Source organism: Astatotilapia calliptera, chromosome 8 (assembly GCF_900246225.1).
Source record: "Astatotilapia calliptera chromosome 8, fAstCal1.2, whole genome shotgun sequence".
NCBI classification, from domain to species: Eukaryota; Metazoa; Chordata; class Actinopteri; order Cichliformes; family Cichlidae; genus Astatotilapia; species Astatotilapia calliptera.
The window spans coordinates 17,217,341-17,234,116 of record NC_039309.1 but is presented as its reverse complement, the minus strand read 5'-3'; the positions used below and the strand labels follow the sequence as shown (position 1 = coordinate 17,234,116).

At 41.1% G+C, this 16,776-nt stretch overlaps 1 protein-coding gene across 4 annotated transcripts in view; it reads right to left on the bottom strand.

The window, feature by feature from the left end:
• Nucleotides 1-16,776, bottom strand: part of arhgap22b (Rho GTPase activating protein 22b) — a 52,882-nt gene that overhangs the window by 20,623 nt on the left and 15,483 nt on the right. For 3 of the 4 annotated variants that reach the window (XM_026177136.1, XM_026177133.1, XM_026177134.1), the window contains one exon: nt 15,554-15,641. In XM_026177136.1, the coding sequence (XP_026032921.1) occupies nt 15,554-15,641 (88 nt within the window). Of the gene's footprint in view, nt 1-10,312; nt 10,753-15,553; nt 15,642-16,776 lie in introns of those variants that run through there. The other variant, XM_026177137.1, reaches the window with a different exon arrangement.

Sequence of the window (16,776 nt, the reverse complement as noted above, 5' to 3'; positions counted from 1 at the left end):
GCAGGAGGCTCCGGTCCATTCGCACCAGAACCTCTCGCCACAAGAACAGCTTCTTCCCCTCTGCTGTTGGACACATGAACAATAACCATATGACTGTTCCCGCCACTAACACATGACCCTACGCTGTGTCACTGCATCATTCTATGTTTGGCACTGATCACCACCTGCACTCATGTATATATCTTTCAACGTAGCACTCTTAATTCTTATTCTCATGTATATCCATTATCTCATGCACATATCTTTCTACGTAGCACTTTTAATTCTTATCCCTACTTTTATTTTTTTTTTCATGTCTATTTAAGTGCTATTTATGACACTATGTTTGCACTGAAGCACCGCAGCAATTTCCTAATGTTGTAAACCTGCTCAACATTTGACAATAAACCCCTTTCTGATTCTGATTCTGAAATACATTTTTATAATGACTAATGTCTCAGTTCTACTACACAGCAAATGTTGGCACACGACTTGACACATGTAGAATTTATTTCATATTATACTAATGACAAAATATACTAATACAGTGGGATGCAGAAGTTTGGGCAACCTTGTTAATAGACATCATTTTCCTGTATAAATCGTTGGTTGTTACAATAAAAAAAATGTCAGTTAAATATATCATACAGGAGACACACACAGTGATATTTGAGAAGTGAAAAGAAGTTTACTGGATTTACAAAAAGTGTGCAATAATTATTTAAACAAAATCAAGCAGGTGCATAAATTTGGGCACCACAAAAAAGAAATGAAATAAATATTTAGTGTATATCAATGTGTGTGTCTCCTATATGATATATGGGGTGCCTTTGTATGGACGTGCTTCCCATCCAGAGCTGCACAGCACAGAGGGAAGTTCCAGCGCTCCTGGAGTCCCTCTGTGATGGACCGCCAGTCTCCAGGTGAAGGCACAGCCATGAAGTCGTCCACTAGACAGTCCCAGATGGCCGTCGCTGCCTGGGGGGTGATCTGACACACCGACTCTGTAACTGAACGCTTGGTGCTGAAGCAGTCCGCGGTGACAAGGAACCTGGACAAAATTGTTCAAAATCAGTATTATGTGTACTGCAGTTACAAAATACATTATTCAAATTCCAAAATACTTTGGTGATGTCAGATTTAAATCACAAAACTTAAATCTTACATAAAACATTTTGTAATTATAAGGATAATTACAAAATGTATATTAGATAATATCTAAAACAGTTGTGTTTTATTTTAACTTTAATATATCATAATTTGATTGGTAGCAACTTTTGCCACTACAGTGAGCCAATCACTCATAATTCCTAAACATGTCAATCAGGTAGGAATGAAGTAAGACATTAATAGAAATAAAGAGTTGTGTGTTGACATGTAGCCCTTTCCTTGCTTAAATCATTAATATTTTTGAAAAATTAATCTGTGATAAGACAGCTTATCAAGATAGAACCATGTAACTAGAGATGAACCAAACTGTTCACAGTTTTATCTAACTCTGTTTTAATAAAGGCTGTGACCCATGCTATAGAGTCTGACAGCTGCAGGGATTATATACAAACATTCAACTATCCCAGAATTAAACCAGGTCTAAATAAAAAGGAGTGAGTATCACTACAAAGGTTAACTCAGTGGTCCTAATGCTACAGTTTGATATCAGCAAACACCGAGCGCATACATTGATGTGACACCACAGCCATGCTATCATTCAAACACTGATAACAGCATAAATCGAATTAAATCGGGACTTGATGAGACCTTCTGAGTATCACTAGAAATATTATAAACAGTCGTCTTTGTACCACAGTTTGCTTTCAGTAAACACCGACAGCATTCACTGTTAGCAGTGTATAAATGGATGGTTTAGCATATATTAGCACAGGTATCAATAAAGGACTACGTATTAAACACTTTTACTAACCTCAGGCAGACGGACAGGCGCTCTGCAGGTGGGATTGAGCGCCTGTAGTCGGTGTCTAGGCGGGCGATTCTGGGACCGACGCGGGACAGCAGGTCCTCAAACTGGCCGAGTGAATGACGGTGATAGCGCTGGAATCGGCCGTCATCCAGGCGCAGCTCCTGGAGCAAGTGGTGAAACTCACCAAACTGCTCATGCCTCTGGAGGACCTGATGGACCCAGGTACGGCAAGGATGTCCTTTACGCCGCTACTCTGCTCTCCACAGTAAATAGAGAAAGGAGACTCTCTCTTTTCAAGCGCTAGCTCGACAGCTGCCATCTTGCAAAGATACCGGTCTTGCAAAACTTCCTCCCACATCCCTCCCACATTTCCGGTTCACGCGCGTTAAAATATGATATTTTGGGGCGCGATGGATTTTTCTTGGACACGCGTAGAGGTGCGAATGTGCACACGTCAAGTTAGGGGCGTTTGGGGCTTTTTTCACGCGCCCATCGCGTTCGGTAGAGTGCGACCAATTTGGTGCGACCAAAATAAATATTTCTGTTCGGGTAACAAACAAAAAAAATCTCTGCAACTCTCTGTGTGGTCAACAACAGACACACATTATGCCCCTATTGTGGACTAAACCAATCAGAGATAGTCAGGGGCGGGACCTCTCTGATTGGCCGTGGTCCAGTTGGAAGTGCAGGTGGAAGAGAGAGGTGAGTAGCTTGAATAAAGCGATATCAATTCATTAACGGATTCCACACAAAGACATAAACACAGAGCGGACCCGACACAGAATCAGCTTTGTCTTTCTCGGCTTTCTCACCCGACAGCCCGTACACGGACACGCTGTCGGAGCTTAGCGATTCTGATGCGTCGGGTCCGCTCTGTGTTTACGTCTTTTTTGCGCTGATTCTGAGCTGCAGGTTTTGTCTCTCTCCAGCCAAAATTCGCCGAGCCAGCAGCAAAAGAAGCAGCAAACTACGCTTCACATTTGATCAATGTCGTCATGAATTCCCTCTGACTTTTGCTGTTTTGCTTCCACCAGGATAAAAATCGCACTTCATGCACAGCTCTCTCTCTCTCTGTACTTCAAGAACAGTTTGCCATCTCAAATCCCTGTTTTCTGGATTATTCATTTGCTTATTACCCACCAGTCTACCGTTGTTTACAGCGCTGTCTTTTTCTTTTTTCACTTAAATGACCTCGGACAAGAAAGTCTAATTTCTGCTGTTCAATACTGAAGAAATTTAAACTTCTTAAAATTATGCAAAATTGCAGAATATTGCAGAATATTTTTAAGGTTATCTGCTATCAAAAGCCAGACCAGAAAAATCTCCATGTTTTTCTGTGTTTTATTCTCAGTTACTTTCACACAAAGGCATCTGCTGTGATTTTCACAATTCTGATGAAGTCTCATGTGTGTCAGTATTGATAAATGATCAGAATTATATTATTTCTGACTGTCTGAGGCTAAATTGAATCAAATCAGGACTTTGAGAACCGGAATCGAATGGATTATAGAAATCAGTGATGATACCCAGCCCTAGTGAGCAGCCTACGCCTGAGAGAAGTGGATGTAGCTGTGGGTAATAAAAAAAGATGAAAATAAATTTTGTTAAGTTAAGGCCTGATCTGTCTGAAATTCATAGCCAGTGCTCTAACACGGTGCCATCAATCTTTGAATGCTGAAAAAGCACAGTGTATCCAGGAAACACATTATATGCTGCAATAAATGCACTGCCCAAGTGTCCCCTCTCCCTACTGCCTTTCAGCAACAGACAGCAGCAAACAGGTCGTCAGAGGAGGCCGAGATGATTAAGTTTAACATTTTCTACAATATTGACAAAGCACTTTAAGCACAAGTTTGTTAGTTAATAATTTAGAAATGAATATTGTCTGTATGGACTTCCCCCCCAAAGAAAGTGCACAAGTAAAACTGCGGTGTTAAGCGATGCGGTTGAAAAATTTGAGTGCGCCTAACTTTTGTGCTGGTACGCCTAAATTTTTAAAGTTAGGCGTACCGGTGCGCCCATGTCAAAAAGTTAGTCTAGAGCCCTGGGGAGGATTCAGGGTTTCCTGATCCAGCACTAACAACAAGCTTTAGCAAAAAAAGGAAAGTTTCAAGCCTAATCTTAAAAGTGGAGATACAGTTTCTTGTTTCTTGTTCTAGAACTGTATTCAAAGCCTACTTGGGAGCTAGTGTATTGCAGATCCTTGACACAGTGCTTTTGAGACTAGCATCTTTGGCTAAAAGGGTATCTATCAATGTTGCTCGGGGTATCTCAGAGACAGAACGGTAATGGTTGTGTGAATAACAGTACAAATGAAAGATAATTCCTCTGCTAGTCGATTGAATGTCCTAAACATCCCAAAGGTGCTCTTGGACTAAGAGCTGGATATTTACTTTTTATTTATTTATTTATTTATTTATTTCATTTTTAAGGGCATTTTAAAATCTAGAAAAGGTATATAGTTATAGGTTTTGGTACTGTGACTCTGTGAATATGGCTATGGGCTCAAAATGTGGTCATAAATATTTTGTACTTGTAAAAAAGATTTGTGTGTGCGTAAAAAAGATTTGTATGTGTAAAAAGAATTTGTGTGTGCGTAAAAAAGATTTGTATGTGTAAAAAAGATTTGTGTGTGCGTAAAAAAGATTTGTGTGTGCGTAAAAAAGATTTGTATGTGTAAAAAAGATTTGTGTGTGGACTTAGAAAAAAAACCCCTGCAAGTTACAAGTACGGATTTTTGACCCTATTTTTCTACCCTTCATCTGATTGGTTAATGTCATGTCAATCACAAATGTAACAATCCAATCAGAGAACAGATGGGTTTGGCTGTCGGAGGGGCGCTTTTTTGAACTGCAGGTCCTTGAAGGGTGATACCGTTTGAAGCTGGAGGATCGCTATATAAATATCCGATAGCAGCTAGGTCCCCTAACTTTCAGTAGCTGTTGAAAGGAAAAAGTTGTGGTATATCAGTGGTTAGAAATAACATTATTACTTTAGGATTAGTTTAACACAAAGTCAGGGCTGACCCAGGACCATTGCTGTGAGTCACAGTGCGCAGCATAAAAGTCCTTTCACATCGGATGCAGGATACGCTGCTAATGCTAACTGCTAACTAAAAGCAAAGGATCCAGAATTTGTTACGCTGGCTGCTGGGCTCTGTGGGTTTTTGCAGCAGCTCTACCTGTACTAGATGCACCTGCTCCTTGCCTTTTCTATCTCTGACTTTATGTCCTCTACAAGAATTTGTTTTTTTTGCTAGTTCTTCAAATGTTCAATAAAAACATGTATGCTAATTCATAACGAAGAAAGCTTTGTAATGAAGACTGTCCTTTCCAAAACACTGCCCGCCCCCACCCCGCGGTCCGCAGCGCTGTTGAAAAGGCTGTGGAAGTCCCTGTATTAAACACGTAGACCTGTGACATAAAAATCACCAAACTCGGACGACCACAGCTGTTTTCCTTCGTGGTGATGAAGGAAAACGCTGGGTTGGCATGTAAAAGGGCATTTATTCCCTTCAAAGACCTGCAGTTCAAAAAAAGCGCCCCTCGACAGCCAAACCCATCTGTTCTCTGATTGGATTGTTACATTTGTGATTGACATGACATTGACCAATCAGATGAAGGGAAGAAAAATAGGGTCAAAAATCCGTACTTGTAACTTGCAGGTTTTTTTTTTCTAAGTCCACACACAAATCTTTTTTACACATACAAATCTTTTTTACGCACACACAAATTCTTTTTACACATACAAATCTTTTTTACAAGTACAAAATATTTATGACCACATTTTGAGCCCATATATGGCCTCATGATGTAACAACAAAGAACAAGAGCTGATTTGAAGGACTGGAGAAACCACAGTTTTGCTGGTAGGGTGTTGATATCTAAATGTATAGTTTATTCATCAAACTGAACATTTTACAGACAATGACACTTGAAGATACACCCCCCCCCCCCCCCCCCCACACACACACACACACACACATCCAACTTCTAAACAATTAAAAAAATAAATAACATAATCACATTTTGAAATAACCCCTCAATCTCTTGAAAACTCCTTTTTAAAATTTAAATTGAAGGTCTTAATTTAGGCTCAAATATCAACATCGTTTAAAGGTTTAAAAAATGTTATTTGAAGATGAACAAGGTAGCAGATTTTCTTTTCCCTCCCTAGATGAGACATTTAGATGGGACATTAGTGAATTCAAAGTGAAAATTATCTTATTTTATCAAAGATATTTTATAATATTTCTGACAGCAGCAAATGTCCATTTTTAAATTTTGTGTATTAAACTTGTTTCGTTTGGATAAACCAGGTTGAAAAATCACTGTGCTTTAGAAATGTGGGTTTCTTACCACTAGATGGCAGAGTTGTCCTATTGGGTGCTTGTACTTTTGCACTGTGACCCACACTGTGGTCCAGAGAAGAAGTGAGGGATCTAAAACATTAGCAAAGCTCATAGCTGCCTGAAAACATGTGGGGAAGAAAATCACATCGTACTGTAAACTCGGTGTGAGTCACAGTGAGCGACACCAGGTTGATATAAGAATACCAAACATCTTATTTTTGTTTTTCAAATGTGTGAAATGTGATCTTCAGCAGCACTTGGGCATTAGGGTTAGATGTGGGCAATTGGCTGTGGCTGCACAGTCACTGTTGTTACAGTCATTTAGTTGTGAGAAGGGAAACCAAATATAAACAGTGGTGCTATAAAGCCAAGTGCCATTGTCACCCAGCTTTTCAAACTCACACTACCATGATCAACAATACACAGCGGCGTGTCATCACAAATGCTCCACTGTCTGGGAATACTGTGAGGAAATAGACTCACTGTCAAGCTTGCTTGTATTAATGAGCAATATCTGTAGTGTCATAGAAGCATGAGTCGTAAATAAGTCCACAGGAGAAGAGGGGTGATAAAAATGTAGAGAAGAGATTTGGACATTAAAGTGCTACCAGATCTCCTCTACACACACAGAGCCACTTAAATCGGAACATCCAAGCCTGGATTGACCAGCGACACAAAGATCCTATTTGCAGCCAGTTAAGATAATGTTTACTGCAGACAGTCGTCTGACTGGGTTTTCCTCTTCAGCTCCCTGCAATGAATTTGATTTTGGTTGCTCCACACAGGCATGAGACAGAGGTTGACATTTGAGCCTGCAAAGAGGATAAATGTTTGCAGAGCACATGCGTAAAGCTGCAGTGTTAGGAGTTAGGAGTGCCTGTGTATATTCCATTGAAGATACGCCCTGGAGAAATCCTGCTTCAGTATTTAAATGTCACAAAGCTCATAGACACTGTGGAATAAACGATAAGGAGTGGAAAGGATGAGTGGAGGAGGACAGGAGTATAAACAAGAGCTCTCCTAGCTGAAGTTACTGTTAGAACTTAGTAAACTGTCACAATAGGTTGAGATACCTGCACTCAGTTGAGGTAGTGCATTACTTTCTCATCATAAGTATTGTCGCGCTGACCTAGTAGGTGTGGCTGTTATTCCTCTTTTCCTCCTCCTGCCCTCTACCTGTTCGGTGCTGCTGCTTACCCATGGCCGCTGATTAGACCTTGGGTGCAATCAACAACTAAGCACGGCCTGGTGTGCGCCGCCCTGCCAGGTGAGCCACATTAGAGCAATCAAGGGTGGGCGTGCCAAGTAAACCTTTAAATGCATGCAGCAGTCATTTGACCCGGGTGCAACATACTGAGAGGACGGCAAACAAAGCACTTTTCCACTGTGAGGAAGACTTTGAACAAGACAGGCTATCGGTAAGCTCTTGAGTTCACATTTTGCTTTTGCAGATGTATCTGGGACTATGGAAGCTCAGTTGTGCAAATGTTTTACACTTAGGGAAATAGTTGCTGCATTTAAGTTTAATTATATTGACAGAAAAGAATGTGTATACTTTAAAATACAATTGTTTATAAAAAAGTGTTAAATGCAAAGAAGACACATTGTGTATATTTATTTAAGAACCACAGTTAATTACATGGTAAATGGCTTTACTGAAGTGTATTTTGTTATTTCATCTGTCTTCTGTGTAATTTATCTGAATGATTAATGAAATGTTCTTTATTTTTGTGTTGAAAGGTTTTTTACCTGCTGCTACCTACCAGCTATCAAACTAGTTGGTCTAAATAAAGTTGAGTGAAATTCAAAGTCTGGTCTTTTTCAAGTGTGGACACCTCACAGTCAGAGAACACTTGACAAGTATATTTATGTCCAGGGGTGCACACAAGTGAACACAAAAGACAGCATATTCTGCACCACATCTTTGTGCGTTCATCATTTGTTTGAAGCCAGCTCACCTCCTCTAACCACTTTTCCGAGAATACGCGCTTCTTTTGCGGTTCGGACTCTTCTGACATTTCTTTGGAGGTGGAGGAACACCAAAGTAATTACTTAAAGGAGCTTGCTTCTTCGACATCTTTAGGAGTTCTAAACAAAGGTCTGTCCTCCTCCAGAAAATCTTATGTACGCAAACGTGCGTTGCAACGTCTTATCTAGTGCACGTGTTTTATGTAGAGAGCGAATGCACACCTGCGGACCACTTATGTGCAGCCCTGTTTATGTCACTTATATTTTTATCCTGTGGACTGGCTGTCTGTTTTCTTATTAAACAAAATTGAACAATTATTTTGCTGGCATCCCCCATCTATGAAGTTGCTTAAAAAAATGTATCAATTACCTATCATTTAAAAATTGTTTGAAATGTAATTAATTGACAGGAAAAGTAACACTATTATTTGTTACAGCAAACAAGCAAAAGACGTTTCAGTATGTTTGCATTAAAGGTTTTCAAATAATAAGAAATACAGGTAATATACTTGTGTCATCATCTGATTCAGCCGCAACATACCTGCAAAATATAAAAAGTAAAGCTTATAAATCTGGATACTGCCCCTCAGTAAGCTTCCAGAAACTGGACAATCAGAAGAATGTGGGTTTTTGAGAGGGAGCGGTTAAAGAGCATGAGCAGCTTGTTTCAGATAGTGGATGAACTAAGGAACTGCATAAAGGGTTGGTGTAAGATAAGCAGGTCAAGTTTTTTTTTTTTAAGGGAAATCATATAAAGTTACTCTGTTAGTTACTATAGTTACTCTGAAGTTACTCTACTCCAGGAATGGACATATGGAGCTGTGTGCATGGGGTCTTTCCGGGTACTCCGGCTTCCTCCCAAAGACATGAAGTTAGTGGGGTTAGGTTAATTGGTAACTGTGTCTATGTGTCAGCCCTGTGACAGACTGGCGACCTGTCCAGGGTGTACCCTGCTTCTTGACCTGGGATAGGCTCCAAATGAATGAGTGACCAAGAAAGGGAAACAATAAAAACAATAAAAATAGATTACACAACAGGTTCTGCTTCCTGATATGTTGTACCAACTATACAGTGAGTGATGGCTACGAGATCAAATAGTGGTATGACCAAGTGGCAGCCTCTGAAACTTAAAAATGAAGTTCCTGAAAGACTGCACGTCCTCTAGTGGCCACTTGAGGCACCAGAAAGCAAGTAACTCCCAACAGACGGTCTCGTTAGAACGCCTAACTTTTGAGCATTAACAAGAATGTTTACAGCCTATGGGTGGTTTCCTGCTTCATAAGAACTTTACAGGGGGTTGAATGCAATAACTTTTCCACAAAGCTACCTGGACTTAGCACTCCACTTTTTCTTCCATATAAGCTTCTGGTTCCATGAAATCCACGTGCCAGCAACCAAAACACTAACATCAAACCTTCAAAATGTGTAGTCCAAAATGAGTGGGTCAAATGCCATAGGCTTTCTATCTACAGATATCTATAGTTTGACAATCTATTACAGACTGTAGCAGTGCTAACCATAACCAAAGACACAGATACCCTTGTAACCACAAAGTAGAACTATTGTATTCTCCAAACATGCATTACAGCACAGGAACAGCTGTAATTTACTAGTAGCTGTGTGCAAGTGACCTCTCAGTCATGCAAGTAACTGCCAAGAGACATTAATTTGCTCATAAGGGTATAAAACCACTTTACCTAAAACAGAAGGGAAGAAGTTCAACAAGTCAGTATACTGCAGTGTGAAAATATGAGTGGATTAAACTAAAAGAAAAGTTGTTAGACAGGAATTAGCCAGCTCAGTGCTTTTCTGCAAAGTAGTCAGCATGTCATTCTCTTTTGTATTCACATTTTGCAGCAAAGCTTTTCATATAATTGCTCTTGTTGAGGCATAGAAATTTTAAAAAAACACCATCCGTTAAAAGTGTTCTTTGTGGGGCAGGAGGACAGGGCGGTCATGTTAAATCTGTGAAAAAAAAGCTCCATAAATAAAAGTTCTAAACATGCTGTAAATCTGACAGTCTCAAAGCTGCTCGGCCGCTCCACCTCACTGTCTACTACACTTGTAAAAAATCTCCAGCATCTGTTTCCCGTTACCTTGGAGATGTTGTTTCTTCAGTCTGTCCGGTTTACAGCAGACCGGCCCCATGGCTGAGTGAGCGGCGTGGGCTGGGGCAGGCGCTGCCTCCGGCCTAAAGCTAGACCTTGAAGGAGTGGCTCCTCCGCCACCACCGAGTCCGTTTGGAAGCAGATCAGTACGCAGGTAGCACCGATGGCCAGAACCTGCCAGCGAGGCATGCTCGATGCCAGCGGAAACTAAACCCCGTCAAATGACCCCAGCCTCTTACTCCTCACTCGTTTATTCTGCCCTTCCATTCACTCCTCTCTTCCTGTCTCTCACATTCAGCAGTGTGGGCAGCAGGTCCGTTCCCTCAGCCCCCCTGGGGAGAAGCAAATCCCTGAGGAGGAGTGTAACAAGTCTCTCTCTCTCTCTCTTTCTGAGTGTGCAGTATCTGGGAGATGGGCTGTCCTCCAGTCTTTGTCAAACAAACCCGTACACACACACACACACACACACACACACACATATACACACACATATACAAAGAGAAACGGGGCAGTTCCTATCAGGCTCTGTGAGACAGATTCTTCCTTAAATGAGACAGAACAAAAAACATGTTACTGATACATATCCCTTTTACAAACTATTCTAGACATTTCTGAAGCTGGTTGCAATTTCAGAAAACTTTAGGAAGATGTGTTGTTCTGTCTTGTAAAATGTCTCTTGAGCAATTTAACCAGCCAATATGTGACCATGTATTCTGTTGACAGAAAAGAAGCAAAAAAGAAAACACAAGCATATTTTTCATACCCGCTGCTATAAAATACTGTTAATGTGATGCATCTTGCATGCATCTGACTCATTTAAAGTCAGAGAGAATCAACATGGGACCCAACATGTAGCTGTGTTAATGTTACAAAGGTCAAAGTGTAAAGAGAACTGGTTCTTTACTTGCAGTCAGACATTTAGGGTTGCCATATGAGGCAAAATGGCTTTTCAAACACACAAAAATCCTATGTGTGTGTGTCTGTGTGTATTATTCATCCATGGGTGATGTACTGTGTGAGCAACTAGTCCACAGCAGAAGCTATCACATTTGCACACCGCAATTGCATGTGCTCTTGTCCAGGTGGCTTATCATTGCGCCGCACCGCCAGAATAAAGGGTTAATATCCCCGAGCCAGCCGTTAAGTTAAAAAAGAATAATTTAAGATATCTACTTATTTGCTTATTTCCCTCATGCCTGTAGGCTTTAAGACAAGCTCAATTCAGACTCAGGCACATGACTGTTGAATCGGCTTTGTTTGGGTGCGCTGCTAGCTTTGTCTCGAGTACACACTGATTTAAAAAAAAAAAAAAAACATAATAGAAGCCCAGTTTTTAATTGCAGGCATGCAGAACTACTCATGTTATTTCAGACAAATGCCAAAAGGAATTTGGTGTTTTTTCTGCTTCCACTCAAGTGATATTTAAGAGAGGGCTGTCTGCAGAGATGCAGGATAAATGCAGGCTGGTTATGACTTTGATGTTTCACATTTGTCAAACACTGAAAACCATTCAGCAGCACTTGCTTGCTTGCATGGGGGTTATTGTGTTGCTAGTGTCTCCCTTGCGTCTACCTTTTCCAATACGGTTGGCTACTTAGCACCACAAAAAAGAATGACCAGTAGATTTACTCTGCAGCCAGACACACACACACACACACACACACACACACACACACACACACAAACGTAATCTTGCCAGAGCAGAGTCTATCAGTCAATGACATGACCCAGATGAAAAGCCAAGGTCTCTGGGCTCCCTTGAAAGACAAGGCTACTATTACAGCAGACAAAAGAGTGCTGAAAGTGAAGGAAAACCAGGCGCTGATTTATCAGCACTGATAGAAAAGTCCCCACCTTCATTTCTGGTCTGACCTCATATCGAGGGGTTACCAGTGCAGAAGTCCCAAACAGCTGCAGTGCGTGTGGGTTGCACTGCTGCTCATGACTGCCTGTTGCAAACAGATGTAGTTCAAAATGGTTCACTTTTAAACCTTTACATACAAATGATTCATTTTCCAGCCAGAAATAAAAGGTGAACCTAATGTGAGGGAACATAGAGATCCATGCACTATTTAACCATTTTAAACGGGAGAGTGAATTTGGGCTGCAATCTGTTTGTCTTTTTCTCAAATCTGTTTGTGTACAAATCATAAAAACTGAAAAAAAAACTATGGATACTGACAATAATTTGACCATAAAATATGTTTGATTCAGTTCATCTTTATTACATATTGGGCAATAATGCAGCCCCTCAGGTCATCTTCTACCTGAAACAAGCTTGTTAACCCTTCCCATTTAACCCTCTGAACTGTAAATCATCATAGGTGTTGATGCTAGCCCTACCCATACTCTAACCTCATATTCTGAGGTTTTCTTTGTTCCCTGATTTCCAGCTCAACAAAAAAATCTGCTTGCCTGGAATTAGAGGTAGGGCTAGCGTTAGGGTTTTCTTTGATGATTATACTTTCTATATTTGCAAGTCCATTAGAGGGTCTGAGTTATGTAAATTTTGTCATTGGGCGATGAGGGTCCGTGCGGACCACATGCTTCCTTGGTTTTTGTGACCACATAGACTTGTCTGCGGAGAATTTCCGTTACAATGGACAAACTACACATGCTCCCCGGGTGGTGGACTTCAAAGAAATATAACAGAAATGACTACTCTGCAATCAGGTCTCCAGCTGTCTGCAGTGGAGGAAAATCAAGGCTTTAGACTTCTGAAGGTTAAAGGTCCTGATCCTATGCTTTACAGGCCCAACTATCAACGTGGGAACATAAATCCCCCATGAGGCCACCCCACCCCTTTGAATCCAGGTTTCTTCTGATTGGCTGTCCCTCACTAAAAGAACATTTGAACTCCAGGTGGGTGAGGCTGTTGCGCTCACAACCAGATCTGTGTGGCTGATGTGAGCATCTTACATATATATACACATATATATGTGTGTGTGTAATTGCTTAGAATCAGAATACTTTAATAATCCCTAAGGAAATTATGGCAAAATTATGGAAAGCATTTTCAGTGCTCAGAGTGAGTAGGAAAGTGCTATACTAGCCCATTTATATAGAATATGACTGAAAATTAGGAAACGCACAATAAAAATACCCTTAAAAAAATTAGCTGCCACCTAATTAACTAACAGATTAACATTTTTAGGTCTCTGCTCTATGTAAACGTATGCAAATGTAAATTTTACAAAAGACAAAAATCCTGTTTATTGTATAACAGAGACTACAACATAGCAACACGGCACTCCACTGTATATGTTAGAGTGGCGAATCACTGTTCAGTGAGCTCATTATTGTATGTTTCAAGAGGGACCGCTCTGTGAAATTGGCTGCACACATGGCCAGACACATTAATGATTGCTTTAGAAATGAGAGGAAGCATCATTTTAACACAAGGTACAGACTCAAATCTCCAAGCCTATTCATTTCATACTAACGGGAGCGTGTAAACCTTCATCACACTAAGCCGATTACAGGCTGGAGGAAGAAAGGGCATGCTAACACGTGCTTCTGCGCTGAGCAGACAACAAATCTAACGTGATGTAAACAGCAGATGGAGTCGTCATAAATTATGGACAGGAGGGAAAACATAACTTATACAGACTGATCCCGATAAGCTTTTATTACAGTTAGAATCCGGCAGGATGTGGACTGTGGATGTGACTAACTTCCACACTCAGCATGTACACACCTAACATGAACTGAATTTCTTTGGAGTCTTGTGGTTCCTGCATCCTTCTAAATTATATTTGTCTCCTTTGACTGACCTCCTCCTCTCCTCTTTCTTTACACTCTTCTCCTGCCTTCTGTGCTTCTTACAGTCCACTCACATGTCGGGGTTCTTAAGACTTTTCTGGGGTTCACACCCGTCTGCGATATTGACTGGCCTTAAACAAACCACATAGACACTCACAAGCCTGTCGGCCAGTCTAAACAGAAGAAAGGATCTCCAAGCAAACACCACAGAATGTGTAATAAACAGTCAAACTATTACAGAGGTCATTTGCAGTATGGATTAGAGCAGCGGTCCCCAACCCCCGGGCCTTGGACCGGTACCGGTCCGTGAGTCGTTTGGTACCGGGCCGCGAGAGTTGAGGCTCAGGTGTAAAATGTATGGTTTTCAGGGTTTTTATCGGTTTTTAGTGTTATTTTGTTATCGTTTTTTCGTTAACTCGATTTTCCTGGGTCTTTGGGTCATGTGTTATGAATAAATCTTCTTTTTTTCGGTACCGGTACTAGTTTTATTTTGTTGTATTTATCCGCGACACCTTAAAGGCCGGTCCGTGAAAATATTGTCGGGCATAAACCGGTCCGTGACGCAAAAAAGGTTGGAGACCGCTGGATTAGACAACCCGATTCAGAGATTATACCTGTAGCTCTGTGGCTGTTTAGTTGTGGCCCATTTTTATACTCATATCTTCTTAGATATGTCTTAATATACACTTTAAACTGCTGCTCAGAGATGGTATTATTTTAATCTGTTACACAAAAGGTTAAGTATTATGACAAACTTCACCTTCATGACAATAAAATGTGTTGTATTGATTGAGTGAAACCTTGGAAAGCCATGTGAGGTCAATCTAGCTAGACCAGTTGGCCACAGGCAGTGCTTCTGTGTTTGAAGCATGACGGCTCACTAACAGTCCTGAAATCTACGGTCTCAGAGCAACAGCATGATGGAGGGCGAGGCTGTTCTCTGTCTTATTTTATGTTACGCTCACACAGTAATTGACTTTCATGCTCACACGCCACAAGCTAGAAATACAACACTGGAACTGCCAGCACTGAGGTCAAGAGACGCAAGACAAGGAGGCAGACACTGTGGACAACAGCGCTCTCTAGTGTTAGCAAACAGAGTAGGAACTAAAGAATAAATAGAGTCCAGGCACAATGCATACGAGTAGGTATGTGAGGCGATATGAGATGGTGAATAGCAAATTTAATGCTAACTATAACAGCTAGGAGAGAGTAAAATTATTTTACAGGTTCTTTTTTAATACAAAAGGAAGCTCAGTGAAATTAATGTCATGCAAACTAGCAACTGATGGGAATTCCTTGCTGCTTCCTGTATCTAATCTGTGGTCACGTGACTTCAGATATTTGCATCGCTCACCATAAAACAGGATATTACATTTTTGGCTCAGACGGTCAGCACAGAGATAAACGCACAATGGGAAACCTGCAGGTTTTTGTGATAAGGGTGCAGAGAATAAGGGATCTCACCTGGTACGATCTCAAACAGGTGCCTTCCTGGTTCGTCTGGATTAGCTGTGAGTTCATTGACCAGGCATCCCTGCAGTGGTATACAGCCCTGAAACGTACAGGAAGAAGCTTACAAATAGTTTCCCACCACAGAAGCATCGATTTCCTTTGTCTTTTCTCCACTTTCACTAGTTTCTCGACTTTTTACTTATATTTTACTGTAACTTTCCAGAAAACTGGCTAAAGAAAGAAAGAAAGACAAATATGAGGAGCTGGGCACACTGAGATAAACACTTGTGGTTTGGAGTGACCGTGACCTACAACATGACCTGTGATGGATGTAAATTTCCTGGCTTCTGTGACGAAACACTCGGTCAGTTGGTAGTTTATGAAAATCTTATTTTAACAGGTAACCTTATCTATGGCCAATGTTTAGGATGCAAATGAGTCCAAGCCTGTGATAAAATCTGTTTTTGTGCCCCACTTGACTCCCTGCAGTGGTGACACCCTCTCTCGAGCTCTGCATTGATTATTGGTGTTCTCTGTTTTCAGTCACCTCTGCCAACGTGTTATCACAGCTTCCAAATAGTTTGCTTGTGGTCTCTATTCCTAACTAAACTCTCAGTTATTCTGGCAGGATATGGTGGAAACTCCAGGCTAATTTTAAGATCATTTGACAGACAGGTACAGCTAGTACCTGCGTAACCCTCTGAGGTCTAAACCCAAACCTGTGTCATGTTTTCAAGGGTTATGGTTTAACTCTGTTAGGTCTAAGTCATCATTGATGATCTTTTTAAGTTGAAATTTGGCACGCCATTTGGAATGATATTAAGACTGAGGGTACTCCCATTAGGCAATCCAAAGTGTGGCCAAGCATGCTGGACCAACAGTGCCCGATTCTTTTGGGATTGCTGCAAATTGTGCTTGGGCAAGTGTGCCATGCCCTGACCTGCTCAAAGAGGCGTCCCTGGCTGATTGATCTGGAGTGATTGACCATGTCTAAGAAAAGATCTTCAGTCCTTTGTCAATAACCGACTCTGCAAACCTGAGGACTGGGTGTGACTGATTCCAAAAGCAGCCCCAAATGAACCACAAAATAGCGCACAGAGTTACTCGGATTCTGCAAGATTGCCTGTTTTTGCCATTACATCGTAATAAAATGTGTGCATGACGGGCTTGAGTCTGACTTAGTTGCCTACTCTCAACCCCCCACCTCCTGTTTCCTCCCTCCTTATTACTCACCT